Source organism: Athene noctua, chromosome 5 (genome assembly GCF_965140245.1).
Source record: "Athene noctua chromosome 5, bAthNoc1.hap1.1, whole genome shotgun sequence".
In the NCBI taxonomy this organism is placed as follows: Eukaryota; Metazoa; Chordata; class Aves; order Strigiformes; family Strigidae; genus Athene; species Athene noctua.
In genome coordinates, this window is record NC_134041.1 from 32,301,426 (window position 1) to 32,322,049 (window position 20,624).

General features: G+C 51.9%; 1 protein-coding gene across 3 annotated transcripts in view; it reads left to right on the top strand.

Moving 5' to 3' along the window:
* ASTN1 (astrotactin 1) overlaps positions 1–20,367 on the top strand; it is a 57,114-nt gene extending 36,747 nt beyond the window's left edge. For 2 of the 3 annotated variants that reach the window (XM_074906980.1, XM_074906981.1), the window contains exons 11-23: positions 314–464; positions 1,374–1,540; positions 1,735–1,929; positions 2,243–2,370; positions 4,642–4,746; positions 4,917–5,105; positions 8,200–8,468; positions 8,716–8,849; positions 9,532–9,683; positions 10,031–10,166; positions 10,297–10,397; positions 11,029–11,212; positions 16,642–20,367. In XM_074906980.1, coding sequence (XP_074763081.1) covers positions 314–464; positions 1,374–1,540; positions 1,735–1,929; positions 2,243–2,370; positions 4,642–4,746; positions 4,917–5,105; positions 8,200–8,468; positions 8,716–8,849; positions 9,532–9,683; positions 10,031–10,166; positions 10,297–10,397; positions 11,029–11,212; positions 16,642–16,876 — 2,146 coding nt within the window. In that variant the 3' untranslated portion in view covers positions 16,877–20,367. The remainder of the gene's footprint in view (positions 1–313; positions 465–1,373; positions 1,541–1,734; positions 1,930–2,242; positions 2,371–4,641; positions 4,747–4,916; positions 5,106–8,199; positions 8,469–8,715; positions 8,850–9,531; positions 9,684–10,030; positions 10,167–10,296; positions 10,398–11,028; positions 11,213–16,641) is intronic. The other variant, XM_074906982.1, reaches the window with a different exon arrangement.
* The last annotated feature ends 257 nt before the right edge of the window (positions 20,368–20,624 follow it).

Sequence of the window (20,624 nt, forward strand, 5' to 3'; positions counted from 1 at the left end):
CTGGAATGAGAAGACCAACTCAGAGCATGTGGGGGTAATGAGAGCTGGGACCTCTGCCCCATATTTTGCAGGTGGAGATTAGTACCTCCATTAACCTGCCTCTCTTTAGTGGCCTCAAAGCTGAGCTTTCAGAGGTAGCTCTCATCGTCTCAGTAGCTCCTGCATCCCTCTAAAAGCTTGGCTGCTGTTTAGTTCACTGTCAGACCAAGGGAAACCTGAGCTCCAGAAAAACCCACATGGCAGCTGTGGTCATGCACGCATTTCCAACGTCTCGTTGAAGCAGTGACACATCTCCTCCTCCTCCTCCTCGCAGGGAAGAGCTGATGACCTCCTCCTCCTTCGACAGCCTAGAGGTCCTCCTTGACTCCTTTGGCCCTGTCCGTGACTGTTCCCGGGACAACGGGGGCTGCAGCAAGAACTTCCGCTGCATCTCGGACCGCAAGCTGGACTCGACGGGCTGCGTGGTGTGTGGTCCCTCCGGGGACCTGCAAATCTCCTTCGGTCTGAGGAAAGAGGGGGAAGGTGCAGGGGGAAGTACTGCACCCTTCCTTCCTTCCTTCCTTCCTTCCTTCCTTCCTTCCTTCCTTCCTTCCTTCCTTCCTTCCTTCCTTCCTTCCCTCCTTCCTTCCTTCCCCTTCCTTCCCTCCTTCCTTCCCCTTCCTTCCCTCCTTCCTTCCTTCCTTCCTTCCTTCCTTCCTTCCTTCCTTCCTTCCTTCCTTCCTTCCTTCCTTCCTTCCTTCCTTCCTTCCTTCCTTCCTTCCTTCCTTCCCTCCTTCCTTTTGGTGTTGGTTTTGCAGCAGAAGAGATGTTTTTGGACTGGCATCTCCTCCATCCCTGACCTTGCTGCACACACATACACGAGGGAGTGAGAGCCTGTCTGCTTGCTGGCTCTGTGGGAGGTCCCATGTCACTCAGACATGTCCCCTGTCACCACACCAGCTGCTTTGCTGTGCAGAGAAAGTGTGTGCCCCAAACCAGAGGGGTTTGTGGGGCTGGGCCACCCTGCTGTGGGGAGGCTGTGAGCATGGGGCAGCCAGTGGATTTGGAAAGGGCATTATTGCTTTGGTGGTCACTGGAGCTGTGTGCCACCCTGCACCTACCAGAGCAGGGTTGAGGCCAGCCCATTACCTGCGAATGGCCTGGGAATGGCTTGGGGGGCTCTGACCCCAGGGGCTCCACTCCCTGGAGGCAGAGGAGGCGGGAGGAATATCTGCAGCCATGGGTGGTGTTGTCACCATCCGTCCTGCAGCCCTCAAGCATCACTCAGGCTGCAGTTTCCAATGGAGAGCAGCACTGGAGCCCTCACCTTCAGCTCACACCCCTGGGCCAGATTTCTACCCTGGGGTCTTCACCTCTTTCTTCTGCTCCACCAGTGCCCGTCAGGACTGAGCCCCATGAAGGATGGCACGGGCTGCTACGACCGTCACATTGGTGTGGACTGCTCAGATGGCTTCAATGGGGGCTGTGAGCAGCTGTGCCTGCAGCAGATGGTCCCCCTGCCTGAGGAGCCCCTGCTCTACAACATCCTCATGTTCTGTGGGTGAGTGCCCCATCACTGCCGTGGCCACAAGGACACTCCCGAGGTACTGCTGTACCTTGCCGCTGCCACCCTGAGCTCGTAGCTGGATTGAGAGGGAGGTCTCTTCCATTCCTTGTGTCCCTTCTGAGGTGGCCTGGTGGCCCTTGGTGCAGTGGGGACCGCAGCTGATGGTGGACCCTGTGCTGGCTTCCCAGGTGCATTGAGGACTACAAGCTGGGCACAGACGGGCGGTCATGCCAGCTCATCTCGGAGTCATGCCCTGAGGCAGGGGACTGTGGTGAGCCCCGTGAGCTGCTCATGAACCAGACACTCTTCGGAGAGATCTTCTACGGTTACAACAACCACTCCAAAGAGGTGGCCACGGGGCAGGTGCTCAAAGGGACATTCAGGTGAGTTGGGGATGTGGGGAGGTGACCCCAGCAGGGTGAGACCTTGCTGTCCTCTCTGAGAAGGTGTCATTGGAAGCAACCTGGGTCTGGACCTTCACAGACTGCCTGATCCATACATGTCTGGCCAAGCTTTGCAGGCTGGTGAGGAGGGTGCATCTGAAGCTTTCCATCAAGAGTGGACATCATTGTAACCCATGCCCAAAGGAAAGGCTTGGCGCTGGGTAGCTTTTTGGGATGGGTCACCAGCTGGTGGGGATGATTCCAGGCAGTTCCCATGTCCTCCAGCCCTGCACTTTCTGCAATTAAATTCCAGGCAGAACAACTTTGCTCGGGGCCTGGAGCAGCAGCTGCCGGATGGGCTGGTTGTGGCCACGGTGCCTCTGGAGAACCAGTGCCAAGAGGAGCTCTCCGACCCCATGCCTGACCCGGAGTTCCTCACCGGTGAGTGTGTCTGGCCGGACAGCGCTTCTCTCAGTGGGGCAGCTTCCAGCATACCTGGCTTCAGCACCTATACCTCTCAGAGGATATATCTACCATGGGATATGTCTAATCTGGTTTTAGCATCCTGCACTCACCTGCAGCAGCAGCAGTGGTAAGAGGAAGACTTTAAAAATGGAGAGGGAGAGGCTATAAATTAGTTATGTGGTTTAAAAGCTCAAGCATCCATTGGGTATTTGAGATAATTTGAAAAAAGGAATTTTTTTTATTCAAGGCAAAAAAAGGTTTCAAACACCTTTCATTTGATTTCTAAATCAGAAACCCTTTGCTGACATAGTGAAGCATTCAAAACCTGCTGCAGCCAAACCAAAATATTTTAGTTTGTCCTGCCAGATCATTGTGGGCCATGAGTGACAGGGTTATCACGGATTCCTAGACAACCTTCAAGGTTTTACCTTTCTTCCACCAAGTTGCCAGCACCCTTAAATAGCCTTTGTTTACTCAGTGCTTGTTGCTGTTGGCTGAAGTGGCTGAGGACCCTGGGCAGCTACTAAATCAGTGATGTGGATAACAAGGTGTTGTCAAAGGTCTCTGCAGGGTGGTCTCATACAGGACCTTATGAATTCACCCTATTTGGCAGAGGTCCCAGGAGGGTTTTGGGGAGCATCCATGGGCTGCATGCAGGGTCCGATGGGTGCTGGCTGCCCTGACGGGGTGCATGGCAATGTAGGTGTGTGAGGGCAGATGCAGACACAGAAGAGGGTGCTGAGCTTCCCTTGGGTCATCCCTGCAGCCACGGGGATACTCAACCCCACCTGGAGGTGCTGGAGGACACCTGCCTCCCAGAGAAGCTCTGCTGTACTCCCCACTGCATTGACATGGTTACGCGGATGTAGTGAAGGTGGCACCATCACAGCTTCAGCATCATGACGGGGTTGGTGGGGCTGGGATTCTGCTGGCAATGATGCCAGGGAGGCAGAAGCCAGTAAATTATCCTGTTCATTTCCCACTGCTCTACTGGCTCTCTGTGGCTGATTAAGAAAAAAATAAAAATAAAAAAAAAAAAAAAAGAAAAGAAGTAAAATCTCTGCTTGTCAGTAAGCAGATCTGGATATTACTGTGAATACATGAGAGGCAGAGCTGCTGAGTAAGGAAGGGCTTTTTTTGCATAAACACTTGAAGGGAAGAGCAAGGCTTTGAAGCTGTTGGTATCAGCCAGCACTGAAGGGAGAGGCACTGGAAGGCAAAGGATCTTATCCTCCATATCCTCATGCCTTCATTTCTTGTTACAGGGGGGGGATGCCCGTTGTTATCCTCCTGAACTCCTACTGTGTGGCTGTTTAGCAGCAGTGTTTGCCACTTTGCTGCCGAGCGGAGACGTGCCGTGTTGACTGTATGGCAGCAGTGCTGCGAGGGAGCAAGTGGCTGGGTCCCAGCATCCTGCTACAGCAAACTGAGGGATGTTCCACTCCCCAAAGTCAAAACCATGAGCACCCTTCAATTCCCTTTCTGGGGCTTTGTCCAAGGCTCGGTGGCCTCTCTGTCCCTCTGCTCATGGAAGCTGCACTGCCGTGTGCCATGGCTTGTGCCTTGGGCAGGATGAAGTGGCTGCCCAGCCCTGGACTCCATGAATTTCTGTCTCCCATAACACGCAGTTCAATGGCTGGAGAACAAGGTGTCTTTTCCTGGAGAAGTAGAAACCTCGGGTACCGCTCAACCCCTGCATTGCCATAATGTCCCAAGGGAGCATGAGCATTGACAGGCATGCAATTTTCTTCCAGACGTGTGTGTCCTGCTCTGCTCAGTCCTGGCCAAAGGGGACCCAAAGCCTCTTGTCTGTCCACACTTGGGCACACGTGGCATGACGGTGACCATTCCCAGGCCTGCAAACAGCTCATTAAAAAGCGCAACTCTCATTAGTGAGATAATTAGCACACCTGGGTACGTCTTGGTAGCGGACGCGGGGAAGGAAGCAGGAGGGGATGCAGGAGGCTCATTATCTTCCAACACAGAGCCCCGGATGGCAGGATGAAACGAGCCCATGTGTTCCCCTTCAAAGCCATGATTTTAATTACTAGGGAACAGCTGACCTGCAGCTCTTAACACCTTGACGTCTCCCTGGGTGGACATGGTGTGTGCACAGTCCTTTCTCCCGGTTTCTTCCCACCCCACTGGCTATATTGCCCCAGGGCATGGCACAAGGGGCTGCAGCCACCCCCATGGTGAGGCACCCCTGGGCAGCAGCACTGAGTCCCCCTGTCCTTTCTCTGGCAGGGATGGTGAACTTCAGTGAGGTGTCTGGGTACCCCCTCTTGCAGCACTGGAAGGTGAAGTCCGTCATGTACCACGTTCGGCTCAACCAGCTGACCATCTCCCAGTGTAAGCATGCGGGACAGGGGGGAGGAAGGAAAAAAGGGGTGGTGAGAGGACACACCGCCTTCTGGCAGGTGATGGATTCAGAGGTTGGTTGCCCATCGCAAGCATGTAGGGAGGTGCCAAAGGCTTGGGGTCCTCTGGGATCTGAGCATCTCCTCTAATCTCCTCCCCAGCCTTCAGCAACGCACTCCACTCTCTGGATGGGGCCACCTCCCGTGGAGATTTCGTGGCGCTGCTGGACCAGTTTGGCAACCACTACATCCAGGAGGCAGTGTATGGCTTTGAGGAGTCCTGCTCCATCTGGTATCCCAATAGGCAGGTCCAGCGGCAGCTCTGGCTGGAGTATGAGGACATCAGCAAAGGTAGGAGCCCTGCTCGTCCCTAGGAAGGGTCCCTACAGCTACCCTATGGGAGGAGGAAGTTGAGTTTGCTTTCTGCATAGCCAGGAAAGTGCACAGTCCATGTCAGGGCTGCATCCCATCTCATCCTCTTATTTACACCTCACTCTCACACCCTTTGAAGCCAGCTGAAGGACTCCCATGCATGGCAGCAGGCATTAGTCCAGGCCAGAAATGAAGATAAATACCCACATCCCCAGGGAGACGAAAGACAAATGCACTAATCCCACCAAGCCATCCTGCCTGATTCTGGATTTAATTGTTATTTGTCTTTAATCCTGCTCCTTCCTTCCTTTTGTCTCTGCCATATCTGCTCTCTTCCACTTGCATCCTGCGGCCAGACTTTTCTCCTTCTAAGGTGTTTCCTTCTTCCGGGATGTCAGCATTGTGTTTTAGTATCTGGAAACTAGATATGAACTGGGAGGTTCACCATGGTGCAGAGGGCATCCAGCACTGCTGCATCCCCTTCCAGTGCTCTCAATGCAGCAAGTTGTGACAGATCTCTGGTGAAAGGGGCTTTGCAGAGAGGCAATGTCTGGTTTGGATCCAAAATTTCCAAAAGCAGAGGCAGCCTAACGCCCGCCTGCTTCTAGATGTCATCAGAACCACAACATCTCTTGTACTGGTCTTTGCAAAGCTGCCCACAGGCGTTTTGCTGCCTGTGCTGGGGACACTGAGTTCTACCGTCCAGGCTAGGGGGACAAGCCAGAGCCAGCTCCCAAACCTGGACATGGGAGATGCCAAGTGGAGCTGCTGCTTTTTAGGTGACCTTGGTTTGCTGCCCCCTGCCCAGAAGCTCCTGGGCACAGGCAGCATGAGCTTGGGGCTCACTGCTGCATCGTTTCCATCATGAATTCTCCGTGTTGGCACCAGCCTACAGTGCTGCTCTTGCTGTGCCTCGGCTGTGAAGACATTTGTTTTCTCTCCAGGACTCTTGTGTGGGGAAGGCTTCTCTGGGAGCCTGAGTCTGGATCCTGTGGGCTCAGACCTCCTGAAGCCTGGACTTCTTCCCAAGCCCACCTGCGACAGTACAGACCCGTTGCTGTTTTGCTGTGGGCTCTCTCCAGATGTAGCATCTCTTGATTGCAAGTACTTTTTTTTTCTGCTGTAATTTCCTCCTCTTTGATTTTCCTGCTTGGAGGCTTTTCAGGTCTGGCAGTCTCTTTCCACCCACAATATCACATTTCGGTTTCGCTCTGGCACCTGCCACTTTCCCTCCTTTGCGTTTTGTTTGCAAACGTCAAGAGCTGGATATCGATTGAGAAATTGCAAGAGACAAATCATTCCTTGGCTCCTTTGCTTTCCCTCAGCGCCTGCTAAGCTGCAATTCACAGCCAGCCCAAAGCGATCCATTTCCAGCTCCCTGGGGGAGCGAAGCAATGCTCTTGTATCCCGGGTTTTGTTTAACAGCCTTGTTTTCTTTGCAGGAGTCTCAATGATAGGCTAGCACTGGCCCATTTCTCAGCAAACCCTTGTAATGGGAAGATCTTCCTGTTGAGCCATGGACGTGCTCTCCCACAGTTCCCTGCAGCAACCAGCCTGTACTAAGCCTCTGCTGGCAATGACCTGAGCTTGCCCCAGGGGTGAGGCTTTGCCTGAGCATTCTTCGGCTTGCTCCAGCCCCACTGGCCTGCCTTGACCATCACCAGTGTTCCCTCTGGGACCCTCTTTCTTTTGTGCAGAGGCAGGGACATCCTTCAATAGGCTTTTGGGTGAAAAGCACCATTCCCCTGCACAGCAAGGCTTGCAGTGGTGGGGAGACACTAGCCAGGGCACCACAGTATTGGCCAGATCCTACCTTCTTGATTGCTGCACCAGCATTTTTCTCCTTGTGTCAAAATACTCCCTGCTGTGGGACAGCTGGAGAAAAGCTCATCAAGTGCAGGGTCTGGCTCACTGCCCTGTGTGGTGGGGACATGGCGTCACCCAGCATCAGGCTTCTTTGCATAGAGCTGGGAAAATGGTAGCCCGTGGCAATGCTTTCCTGCTTCAAATCTTTATTTCCAAGCCTGTTGGGTTGCAGGGTTGACATGGTGGGACCTGCAGATATTTCCCTGTGTGCACAGAGCAGAGGGTAAATAAGCCTTCAGCCTTGTCACCATCTGGCTGGAGGTCTGCAGTCCTGATGAACACATCTGCCTCCACCTCACCATTTTCTTTTGCTTCATTTGTAAGCTAAGTCCTGAGGAAGGGACCCTATTTCCTTGCCCCACTGCAACTTTACCCACCTCCATTGTGCCCTGAGACAGGAAGAGCCAGGCTTGAGCCAGCTCCTGAAAGGGAACTACTACCCATATCCCTGCCCTTGCATGGGGACTGAGTGCAGGAGGGGTGGAGGGGCTGGAGAGGAGCTTGGTGGCTTTGTAGCCATCTTGGAAGCTTTCTGGGCATTGTGAGGAACCAGCAAGTCTTCCCTTCTCATTCTGAGCTCTTTGGTGCTGCTGGCTGCAGACCTTTGCAGGGTGGGGTGTTGGTGATGGTGGTGGTGCACTGAGTGAGAATTGTTGCTGTTGCACCCTGGTCTGACACTCATCCTCTCTGGTCTCCAACATGCTCTGTCACATCAGCTTTGATGGGGGCCCTTGGGAACCAAGGGACTCGAGCAAAGAAATATGCTGTTGGGCCAAGAGGGCTTATGCAGTGGAGTGATTTGGCAGGGGGTTTTGACAAGGTGTCTGCATGGGATGAATGTGCCTAGGCAGGTCCTTCATGAGTCTTCAGCCACATGAAGGAGGCTCCCTCTCGTGGGGACCTGCTGCAAGGGTGAGCTATCCCAGTGCCACACAAAGGGTTGGGGCTGGGGAAGCTGAGGCATGGGGATACAAAAGGACCTGTGATTGCAGAGGCCAGAGTGGACTTCTCATTCCTGATTTCCCCTCTGAAGACCAGTAAACACTTCATCCCTACAGAACAAATGGGGAGCTCTTAAGCGTACAGAGTCGGGTCTCTGGGCAGCACTGCCTCTCTCCTGGATGGAAGGTAGGGCTCTAGGCCCCTCACATCCTCTTATTGATGGCTTAAAGCCCACCCTGGTGCCCCTCTTTTCCCCCTTCCCCAGGCAACTCCCCTTCAGATGAGTCAGAGGAGCATGAGCGGGACCCCAAGGTGCTCACTTTCCCCGAGTACATTGCCAGCCTCTCCGAGTCAGGCACCAAGCGCATGGCAGCCGGTGTGCGGATGGAGTGCCAGAGCCGTGGACGTTGCCCTTCCTCCTGCCCACTCTGCCATGTTGCCTCCAGTCCTGATGTGCCAGCTGAGCCCATCCTGCTGGAGGTTACCAAAGCAGCCCCCATCTATGAGCTGGTCACCAACAACCAGACCCAGCGGGTGAGAAACCACTGGCTGGGAGTGGTGGGGTGGGCATGGGGGGTGGCAGTACAGCATTGGGGTAGTCTTTGCAGGCAGATTGCCCTGGTAGCATCATGTCAAGCCATGGCAGCCCTTGCTCACTGGCTGGCCCTGCTCTTCAGGGTGGGTGGACCATACTGAACCTACCAAAGATGAACACTGACTTGAGTGGTGGCGGGATGGAAGCTTACCTGCCTAGTGTTCAACTCCTTCTCCTCTCTCTCAGCTCTTGCAGGAGGCCACCATGAGCTCACTGTGGTGCTCAGGTAGCGGGGATGTCATTGAGGACTGGTGCCGCTGTGACTCGAGTGCTTTCGGGGCTGACGGGCTGCCCACCTGTGCGCCTCTCCCACACCCCATGTAGGTCTCCATGCATGCCCAGCCTGGCCTCTTGGTACGATGGGTCTGGGAGGAGGTGACAATGACCAGTGGTGTGGTGCCAGGAAGTGGTGGGACTGGGGTGGCTTTATGGGACAGGTTTGCAAGTGGATGGGGGCCTGGAAGCCAGGCAGAGAGAGAAGAGATGCAGTGTCTTTTCTACATTCAGCTGAGGACTGGGGAGCTGGTGTTGGATCCATCCTGGTAGAGCAACCCCAGGGAAGGAACCCCTTGGACCAGCATGCCCAGAGCCAGGAGGGGTAGGAGAGGGATGGTTGCTTCTCTCCCAAGGTTGCTCTCTCCCATGGGTGGCTTTGCAGCCCTTTTGCTGTGATAGACTAATGCAAAAACAGTCCCTACAAACTACCTTACAGAAACCAACTATTTTCTGGTTCATTTGCATGTGGCTTGCACAGAAGAGAGTGGCACTAGCAAACACACTCATGCTGCCTTTTGCACCAGCTATGGGGACTGTCTAGAGAGGTTGTCCTCAGCATCTCCCCCATACCATTTGCCTCAGCTTGGTGGTTTTGCTGCCTTTTTAAGGCAAAAAGGAGAAGAAAGATGGTGATAGATATGGGTGAGGGTGATCCTGGGTGTGTGGTGGGGACAGCTGGCAGACCTTGCCCTCCTGAGATGCTGACTGGCTGGAATTTCCCCCCAGCCTGCGGCTCTCCACCGTTCACGAGCCCAGCAGCACACTGGTGGTGCTGGAGTGGGGGCACTCGGAGCCCCCCATCGGGGTGCAGATCGTCGACTACCTCCTCCGTCAAGAGAAAGTCACTGATAGAATGGACCACTCCAAGGTGGAGACAGGTGAGTGGGGACTCCACTGGTTCTCTCTGGGGAAGGTGGGATGGAGATGTTGAAGGAGAGCCTCTGTCTCCCTCTTTGCAAGGAGGGGATGCTGCAACACATACAGTATCCTGTGGAAGAGAAAGCAGCCCCTCCCCTGCCCACCATGTGCAGAAGTGGCAGCTCCATGCCATGGTAATGAGCCTTGCTGGAGAAGAAATGGGTCTATCTCTGCAACAACCTCATACATGAGCCTTGATGCCCCTCAGCACCAGGCAGTGTGGTAGGGGGGCACAGACCTGAGTGGCTCTCCACAGCCCTGGGAACACCTGTCGTCACCCACAGCACGCCCTCCCCTCTCTCCCTAGAGACGGTGCTGAGCTTCGTAGATGACATCATCTCTGGTGCCAAGTCACCCTGCGCCATGCCAGCCCAAGTACCCGACAGACTATCCTCCACCATTTCCCTCATTGTTCGCTGCCTGGAGCCCGACACCACCTATATGTGAGTTGCCTCCCCTGTGCCATGCCCATGGCAGTGCCGTCACTCTGTCCGTGGTGCTTCTCTCTGATGCTGCCTGTGTTTGTATGAGGTCTTGGAAGTCCAGAGCTTCACCTTTTTCCTTCTCGGCCAGGTTCACACTCTGGGGAGTTGATAACACAGGAAGACACTCCAGGTCCAGTGATGTGACGGTCAAGACCCCCTGCCCTGTGGTAGATGATGTGAAAGCTCAAGGTGAGACGGAGGGATTTGCTGGACTGTGATGCTTGCGATGAGCAACAGGGAGTTCCCCATTCCAGCACATCCCCCCACACATCTCGTGACCTGGCTGTAGCATTTTCTTCACCCATGCTGGCCCAGGTACTGCCACGTGGTGTTGAGGGCTGGTGTGGAGGGTGGCAGGAGGCACACGTCCTCTCCTCCAACAAACATAGAGGCACTCTGTGCTGATGGAGGGGTGGGAAGATGGGTGGAGGGGCAGGCATTCAGGACATACCAAAATAACCAAGAAGACCTCCCTGTCCTCCCCAGAAAGCAACTGGTAGTGTATGTGGTGGCTGTGTTCAAGAAACCCCAGTTGTGTGCCTTCTCATAAATAAATGGTATTTCACAAACAGTACCTGATGACACCACATGTCTCTTTTCCTGGACCAAACCAGGGGAACCTAACCCAGACTGAGTCCAAGGAATGCCATCTACTCTGTTGCTTCTCCATTGGGACTTTGTCTTGATATGATATAACTCATAACCTAGGGGACAAATCTTGGCTTTGGTCTTGGTTTCCTTAGAGTTGAACTTTAGTCTGGTGGGCTTTGTTCATGCCTTTCCTTGCATGCCACTGAATACACCCCATCCTTCTGCCCAGAAATAGCAGATAAGATCTACAACCTCTTCAATGGCTACACCAGTGGCAAGGAGCAGCAAACAGCCTACAACACTCTGCTGGACCTTGGTTCCCCCAGCCTACACCGAGTCCTTTACCACTACAACCAGCACTATGAGAGCTTTGGGGAGTTCACCTGGCGCTGTGAAGATGAACTGGGGCCCAGGTAGGCTCAGAAGCTGGATTGGCTAGGCAGGCAGGCCTGCCCACCAACAGGCTTATTACTTGTTGGTCACCAGGAAGGTGGCTCTCTGGCAAGTTTCATTAATTTGTTTGATGATAGAACTTAAGAGTCTCACAGTGGGGTTCCTGTTTTGCTGGATGCTGTGCATATGTTTGGGGTCCAGACTCTCCCTTGAAGGACCATAAACATAGGATAAGGTGGAAGATGGTTAGACCATTATCTACACATCATCCATGTCCATCTCACAAGCCCTGTACTTCCCTGGAGTTTTGCCTAGTCCGTTCATGCTATGCAGTGTGGGAAGGGGATGGGATTCTTTTTCTTCCTCAGTAGCTGCTTCCACAATCCAAAAGGCAGAAGGTCTTGGAAAAATAATGTATCTTTAAGGAATGGATGTTGTTGTGGGTGAGAAGGGGAGAGAGTGTGGTCCAAGTGTGTTCCTAGAGAAGGGCCCTATGCATTGATGGAGAGAAGAAGGTGCAAGGTGGTGGTCGTACCTTCAAGCCTGCTAGAGAAGGTGACACAGAAGAGCTCAGTTGTGGAAGCTGCTGGATAAAATGTTTGTGCAATCACACATACATGTGCTGGGCCATGCGAAGATCAGACTTGGCTTTCCTCCTTTTCCTGGGATTTGGCTTGAGTTGAATGCATCTCTGTGTGTTGAATTCACTGCACTTGCAATCCAGAGCAGGCAGTGGACTGACACTGGGTCTGAATTGCATGTGTTTCCTCCCTTTTGATCCATCACTGTGGTCATGTAGGGTGATTTCAGGGATGCGAGTGGTTTTGGTACCCAGGCAGTGCTAAGCTGCCATGGCAGGTTTTGGAGGAGGTTGCCCTGAGGTCTTCCTGGATGAAACAGTCCCTTCGTGTCTGAGTGAGCACTGTGTCCTCTCCCTGGGCTCCTCCAGGTCACTCCAGACCCTCTAGCTGCCAGGGGATGGGGTGCCTTGTGCCCTGTGCTTGCGGAGGCAGTCAAATATTCCCTTTTTCCCATGTCCTCAACATCTGCTTTGGTCTGCATGGTTTCCCAGTAACGTGGATGTTTCCAGTCAGTTTAGCAAGCTGGGATGGGAGATTGTGTGGGCTGCAGTGGTGTTTCATAGCATCTGGCCTCCAAAGAACTGGAACCTTAAGCCCATCCGGAAATAAGGATTACTTCAAATGTACGTCAGCACCAGCTTCTATCTATGAAATGCATGTCCTTCACCTTACCCCCTGTCCCACAACTCCTCCTGCTGTTCTCACAGTTCTAGCTGTCTTCCAACCCTGCTTTTCCAGGTGATCGCTTGTGGATTTCTAGTAAAGGACTGGAGATCCACTGCATACCTTCTCTGACCTCCAAATCTCCGTTAGGTGGTCAGAAAGACTCAGCAAATAGCTGGTCGTTGTCTTGCATTTAGTGTCAGGCATGTCTCCTAGTCCAGCTTTGGTGGGAAACTCCTAAGAGTTCCTCCACTCCCTGGGACAAAGCTGGGGTCTCTCCTCTTTCCTTTTTTCCCATTTATGTTCTAAGAAATATGAGCGCTTTGAGGCACAGTCTCAAAATTCAGTAGTGTCATCGTGGCATGTGGAGTCTCATTAAGGCTGAGGCTCCCACCAGCTCCTCTGCCCAGGGTTGCTTTATTCCCATGACAATGAGTGGGATCAGGAGGCTTGGACTAATGTCTCACCTTCATCTCGAGTCCAGCTGTGGTGATGCTGCTGTCTCCAGATGTGAAATCCAGCCCTGGTTTGCACAGACCATCTGACATCTGCTGTGATGGGTTGCATGAGGAGTACATAAAATTTCATATGTGAAGACTGGGTCATCACACAGCCACTGCCATCACTGAGGCTGAACATTGCCATCACTGCTACTGCCTCAGTGAGGAGACCAAGGACCAGCCAGAACATGGGGTGGAAGCTGCCTCCTTGAGCCCCATATGGCAGAGGTGCATTGGCATGGAGCAGCCAGAAATGCCACTGAATTGCCCAAATGTTACCATTTGCTGTGTGAATCTATGAGCTAGAGGGTTAATTCCACCCTCTGGAAATGCTGGAGCGCTTAGGATAGGATGACGCAAGTTGCTGATGAAGTGTTTGCAGCTTGTGCTACTTGGAAAGAGACATTTAGGCAGCTGCAATGGGTTCTGGTGATGACAAATCTTGGAAAGCAGACCTCCTGTTTGATCGTCTGCGAGGGCGAAGCATCCAGACTGGTGGTGACAGGACAAATCACTTGCAGATGACATTATTTAGCCAGCAGACAGAGTGTTTGTTTGACTGTTGCTGATGCTCCTTTGAAGTACTGGATGTGGACCCACGTGACTGACTCTACCATGCCCCTCCTCCTCCACGTGGCTATGCTGCCTTCTGGCTCTGCTTGCTTGGGGTGTGCTCGCCTCCCTTCTTGGTGACGCTGGTGCTGGACCAAAGGAAGCAAGGGTGTGTGCAGATAACTTGTCTGGGGTTACGAAAGTGAGTCGCTCCCTCCCAGTTCGAGAAGAGCCGCAGAGAGCCCTGGACTTTGCATAAGGAGAGGAAATGCAGGGAAAGGCAAGTAATTTTCTAGCAAGCAGTAAGTCAAAGTAGGATTTGATGCAAGGCCTAGTGAAGTCTGGTAGCGTTTGTGGGCTTTGAGCCAAAATCTGTGGGATCATATTCAATGTTCCTGTTAGGGTACCTGTGATACTGGAGGAAGAGAGTCAGTCACAACACCTTGCCTAGATGTCTAGAGGTAGGGACCATGACAAGTGAGAGGTCGGCTGCCTTCTCACAGCTGTAAGACCCGGCCAGCATTGGATGGCTATCACCATGTTAAGCACCTTCACCTTTCTGCTGTGCTCTGGATGTGAGCCCTGGGGCTGCAGGTGTCATGTGGCTGCAGAGCTGGACAACCTCTCAGTGGGTCCAGACCTGCCCCCGTGCCCTGGGCTTCTTTGGACAGCCTGTGATACAAGAACTTGTTGCAAGGAATTACGGTGAGAAGTTTGTTTCTCCAATTCGTTTTTCCATTTCAGAGTGGCACAAACTGCATTTTTGTAAGCCCAACACTTCAGAAGTACATCCTAAGAACTCCCCCCTTTAAAGAAAGCACTGTCCACAGAACTGACACAATACAGTTTCCCTAGTGACTTCTTTAAACATTTTCCAGTAATTTCTTGAAACATTTGGTCGTTAAAAAAAACCCAAAACACACACAAAACACATACAGTTCACAGTAATTTTATTTCACAGTTTTTACTGTATTTACTGTATTAAATGGACTGCATTCTGTCCAGACCTCTGGAAAGTGATCGATCTGGAGCTGCAACCACCTCCATGATGAATCTTGAGGGTTTCCTCTGCAGGAAAGTCAAGGCTCTGGCTAGTCCTGGGGTAAAATAATTCCTCTCTAAGAAGCCCTCCCATGGTGTACCTGGCCTGGAGGAAGGTGTGGACAGGGTGTGGATGTTCCTCCAATGGTTGGTACATGTACCCTTGAGCTGTCAAACCAGCCACAACACAGCTCTGTGCTCCACACACAACCTCTGCTTATCCAAGTAAGAATGTGACAAAGAGATTTTTTTTTTCCCCCTAGCACCACGGTTTGTGCATCTGCTGCTTGTTTTGTGCTGAACAGATGCCGAGTTAAAGCTACTAAGGGGGTATATCTCCTCTTCCCTGTCTATCCTAACCCACCAACTGCCCTTGAAGCTGGATAGGGAATTTATCTGAGCTCTTCAGGCACTTAAACTTTTGTTGGATTTCCAAGCACATGCGATACTCACCTTCAAGACACTTCATTTGAATCCATTACCTCCACATTTGCCAGATTCCCTGGAGATCACCCAAGTGCTAGACAAGTTTAAAATGAACGTGATGGTTTTATCTGAGCAACCTGTTTTTCTTGATAAAAGCATTAGGAGTACAATTTTAAGAGGAAAAACATGAAAAGAAGAGAACACAATTTGGTCATATTTGGCTAGGATCCTCTGCGCTCTTCCAATATCTCATGCAACATGAGGGCTTTGTAATATAGCACTTTCTCACTACCAGAACAAGCCCACACCAAGGCTTTGTTGTCCTGGAGGTGCTGCATGTCTGTCTTCTGAAGATGGATTCCTCTTGGACCTCCTCTCCCTCTGTCACCCAACCTTCTCTCCTGGCTTGCTTGGTTGGGTTGTGGCTCTTTACAAAGTGCTACTGCCGTGACCTGCTTTTTCTTGTTTTGCTCTTTGCAATTGGAAAGTGCAAAACGCACATGCAAAGAACTGGGGAGCTCCGCCACATCCCCTGCTTTCTCAGATCTTTTGGGATCAAACCTGTGTTGCATGGCTCAGTATATTCCTTCTAGTTTGTGCACTGTCCTGTGGGACACATTTCCTAAACTGTTACTAAACATTACAAGTCATGTACCAGGAGTGTCATTCATTGTACTTATATCTTGTGATACTGCATCTTGTGAGGACTGTAATTTTTGTCTCACCTTCATCCTTCCATGCAAACGCCCACAAGCCAGGCATGATATTTTAAGTGTTTTTTTTCCCTGAATCTCCTTCCTGCTCAGTGGTGTCCCAGCATGCTGGCTCCCAATACTGTGCATTTCTTCTCCATCACATTCCCTTCAGCTACGTGATGGTAAGGGATTGATGCTCCCAGCATGCTTGCCTTTTCCCTGTCCTTCCTGATGTCACTGGAGCTCTACATCAAGCACAGTTCCCAAATGTGATGAGCACAGTTCCCAAATATACAACACATGCACTTCATGGAGCAGACACATGTGGTGACACTGCCCTGGGCTAGCTACATGTGCCATGCCTGACACTTTTTAGCATTTCTCTGCAGTGCTTTTGGCTCCTACTTTCCCATCCTGTTATATTTGGGGTCCAGTAGCTGCAGCAGTGAGTAGTGATGCCATCTGAGTTGTTGATGATGTCCCTCCCAAGGGGTGCTGGGAGTTTCACATCTACACTTGTGGCTGTCCCCTCACTAAACCCTCAGCAAACCTGGCCTTGTTGTGGGAACGATATGGGATGGAAGATGAAGGGGGGACAGGGCAGGGAAGTGTAAGCTGAGTCCCAAGACCTGTGCAGCAGGTCCAGCACTGCTGTGGTGGCACAGGCATCTCTGTTCCAGGTAGGGGCTGGTCTTGCATGCATTTAGGTTTGTAGTGCTGCCACGGGGCTGCTGTGTCCCCCCAGCCCTGCCAACCCTCCTCATCCTGGCAGCATCAGGCTCCACTCAACTGCTCTCCATGCTGCCCAACTCTTGCATTATCTCTTCTCCCTTCAGGAGCTCCCTGTGGTGTTCTTAACCATCTTTGCTTTTCTCTCCTCATATGCTCCTCCTGCCTTTCCTTCCATCCCCTCCATGGTGTCTCAATCACCCTCACTGCCCCCTCGCTGTCCGTCCCCCCTGGCATCTCTCCGTGCCCTCCCTCACTGCAGGAAGGCCGGACTCATCCTCTCGCAGCTGGGGGACCTCAGCAGCTGGTGCAATGGCCTCCTGCAAGAGCCCAAGATCAGCCTCCAGCGCTCGTCCCTCAAATACCTCGCCTGCCGCTACAGTGAGATCAAGCCCTATGGGCTCGACTGGTCGGAGCTCAGCCGGGACCTCAAGAAGACATGCGAGGAGCAGACGCTGAGTGTCCTTTACAATGACTATGGTGACAAGGACTACTGAGGGTTGCGGGTGTCCGCTCTCATGTTGGCCTTCCCACAGGCTTTTGTGAGGGTTTTATACATGGACCCATGGGGTGGGGGGAGGGTGTCACTGATGTTTCTGGAGGCAAAAATTTGGACCGGGGCGTGAAACCGGCTGCTCTGTGCTGGACTGACTCAGTATTAGTTTCTTCTTTAACTTGGCCAAAAGCCTTTCTAGTTAGAAGTCTTGTGGGACCCAGTTTTCTTGGTTTAGTTTTATTCATTTTGCCAAGAGGTTCCTCAGCATTAGTGGAGAGGGCAGTTTGGGAGGGCACAGCCTTCTCCTCCTGCCCCATCCCTGCCTTGACTGTGGGGGCCGTCCCCAAGGGTGGGGGACACCAGTCATGAGAGAAACACAGTGACACAGCCAGGACAGGAGAACAGGTGATTCAGAGTTGGGAAGATGGAGGCAGGGCATGCAGGTCAGGTTGAGATGCTAATGGTTATGGCTGAACAAAACTGCCACTGGATGGCCAAGAGGGTTGGGATTTTTTTTTTTTTTTTTTTCCGATTGTAAATCACAAGAATTGGATGAGACCTTGCCAAGTGATTGTGCCATTTCAGGGCAGGGCTGGCATGGTGTCACCAGCTGAGGCAACGAGAGAGGGGCTTTGGTGAGCCCATCTCCTCAGGTTCTTCTGTCATGGTCAAAGCCCATGCCTGCTCCAAGATGCAGAGTCCTCCAGAGCAAAAGCAGCTTGGCCTCAGGACCAGTGGTCAGCTGGACATCATGAGTTTTCTTCTTGTGGAACCACATTGCTAGGAAGTCAACTTAAAAATCCCTTCCATTTTTTTTTTTTTAAACCCCCATAATAAAGACTTGAAGCAATGTCAGACTACTGCTCAGGAGAGCCCCAGCCAAGAGAGCAGCACCCAGACGGCATAGACAAGGCTGCCTTCTGCACCAGCTGCCCTATAGCCCAGGCTCAGCATGGCGAGGGAAGTGGGGTGTAGCATACCCGATGCAGCAGCGCAGGATGTTCCTGGAGGGCTCAGTGACACGGCGTGGTGGGCAGGATTCTGGGGGTGTTTCTTGCCTGTGTTCAGACTCACATCTGCAGCTCTCACATGTGACTTTTTTTTTAAAAAAAAACAAAACAGAGAACTGGGGTTGTCCTGGGACACTGAGCTTGGTTCAGAGCAAACTGTTTTCCAAAACTCTGTTACCACTGACAGTGTTGGAGGCAGCAAACAGCTTCCTTTTAGCTTCCAGCCTGGTTTGCAGAGGAGGCTTCTCTGAACTTGCTAGCTGGGCACCTTTGATCTGGACATGCCAGAAGCCCTACAGTAGGATTTTTATGATACCTCTTCAGAGAGAAAGTTGCTTTTCATTTTTCAGTCTTGGCAGGACCAATCTTCAGCCCATCTCTTATGATTTTCTGCCTCATTCCTCTTTCTACCTGCCAAGGACATGGCTCGAATATTTGCATAGTACTGAGAAGGAAGCGTGGTCTGTGGTCTGCAGCCAGTCACAGCCAACAGCACTGCAATACAGTATCTGCTGAACAGCAGTTAAATATCTTCCTGCTGGATGATACCGTGCTTTGCTCTTCTCTTCTCGTGGGCAGAGCTCTCCTTCAGGGGCAGCTGGCCTGGACCAGGGAGCTGCTGGGAGCAGCCACCAGCAGTCAGTGTTACCTGGGCATTCCCATGCCATTTCTGTAATGGATGTGTCTACCAGGGGTCATCAGGCAAATGCATGCTCATTGCAAGAAGGAAGTCTAACTGGATCCTTTGGGCTTTTTCTCATATGTTTCTCCTTATATTTTGAATGTGCCTGATGCTGCCAAGGGCTTGGGGCTCAGAGCAAGACCAGCCCTGTCTCCATGAGGAGGTAGATGTGGGCAAGTGATCCATACTGAGCCGTGGCTCCTTTTCCTTTCAGTCACAGGCAGTCCTGGCCAAGACACTTTCGTTTATCCTCTTGCTTTTCCCAGAGGATGCTGAGAAAACTTCTAACTTCCAGCCAGGCAGCCATTCAGGGATGGGCAAAGGGCACCTCTGCTCAATGCCTCAGAGGGATGCTTGAACGAAGGCTGCTCTGGCCCAGATGCAAGTTGGTTGCTTGCCAAGTAATACCGCTTATGTGGCCTTTATATGAAATGCAGACCATTTTCTTTTGGGTAGCAGACTCCTCTCTTTTATTGCTTACTAGGTGCAGCAGCAGGGATGGGAGCAGTGCAGTCTGCCAGCTGCTTGCTGCAACGCTGCCAGGAAAACCCTGGACACCCCATGCATTCACACCTGCCTAGGTTACTTTTTTGTCCAGCCTCAAGATTTACACTGGGGGTCTGCAAATATTTCTTTTCTGCTTCTGTGCTCATATTTCAAAGCCCTTGTGTGGTCAATCAAAACCCTGCGGCAGCATCAGTTGGCTGGGCCGGACTCACTCTCTTGGCCCCAGCTTCCCCATGGGCTGGTGGATGGACCACCTGGAGGGCAAGGGGAAAGTCATCCTTCCAAGGTCTTTTGGCAGCACCCTTACACAGTTGAATGGACTCAGCATCCCCATTCCCTGACAGACTGTGCAGTCTGCTGGTGAGGCTGTGCTTGGCTTGGTTGACTGCCACGGCATTGCTGCACCCGCTGTGTTGGCAGGTCCTGCTGGTGTGGCATGTCTCCAGGGCCATTTTCATGATGGCCCTGGCTTTGTGAAGGCTTTCTTCTTGGTTTCCTTGTTCTGGGTTTTCTACTCAGAATTTTGCCTAAACTTGGATTTTCTTGCCAAAATCCCTCAATTAACACCTGAGCCCATCTCAGACAAACACCAGCAGCCTGCCATGGGGTCCCAGACTGAAGAGGCTGGTTACACCTGGACTGCAGACCTGGCCTTAGTGAGATGTGTTGTATGGGATTTGCTCACCCCAAACAGTCATGGGTGAGCCCTGAGGTGTGCCCTTCCCTACAGAGCTGACACTGTCCACATCTGCTGCAGGGTCCTACTGTTGGGTCGGCACAGCATTTTCTCTCTTGGACACCTGGTTCTTCCCATGCTACCAACCACACAAAAGCTGGACAAGACACTGTCCATTTCTGCAACTTCCCTCTCCCCCCTGCCCTCTCTTCTTGTTTTAGTTCTGAATTAACAAGCGATCATTCACCTAAGATGAACCTCTGGGTCGTTATCTTTTCTTTGCTACACCCATACCCCTGCAATAGCATTACTACCTTTTACTTGTGGTGGAGTTATTTAACATATAAAGATGGTTTGGTCCTTTTCTTTACAAAGATGGCTACAATTCATACTCCTTGATGTTCTATTAAAACTCTAATGTGATGTTTTACTACTGTAGATTGAAAGTAGGGTGCTTTAGGGTGAGATAGCCATGTGGCAAGAAACACAAAACCCTTCTGGATTACTTAAAAAAGAAGAAAAAAGGTTTTAAAGAACAGCAACAACAAAAAAGTCATTGTAACACTATGTAAAATTCCAGATGATAATTTAACTGACTATTAAACGGAGCTGTTAGTAATCTGTGGCTCTGGCAAATTGGAGTGTTTGTTTATAGTTTTGGTCCAGCTGATGTCATCTTTTGGTAATGGATGAAACATTCCCAGACTTTGAACTTGGGTGCGTCTTCACACACGTTTAGCATTAGCCTGTCTGCCCACTGGGTTAGCGAAGTCCTGAACCACTCAGTACAGGCAGCTGGAGCCATGTCCTGCCCCTCGCCTTGCCTACCTGCTCTGCCAGGCACCGGAAGGTACAGATGCCTGCAGGCACCTTG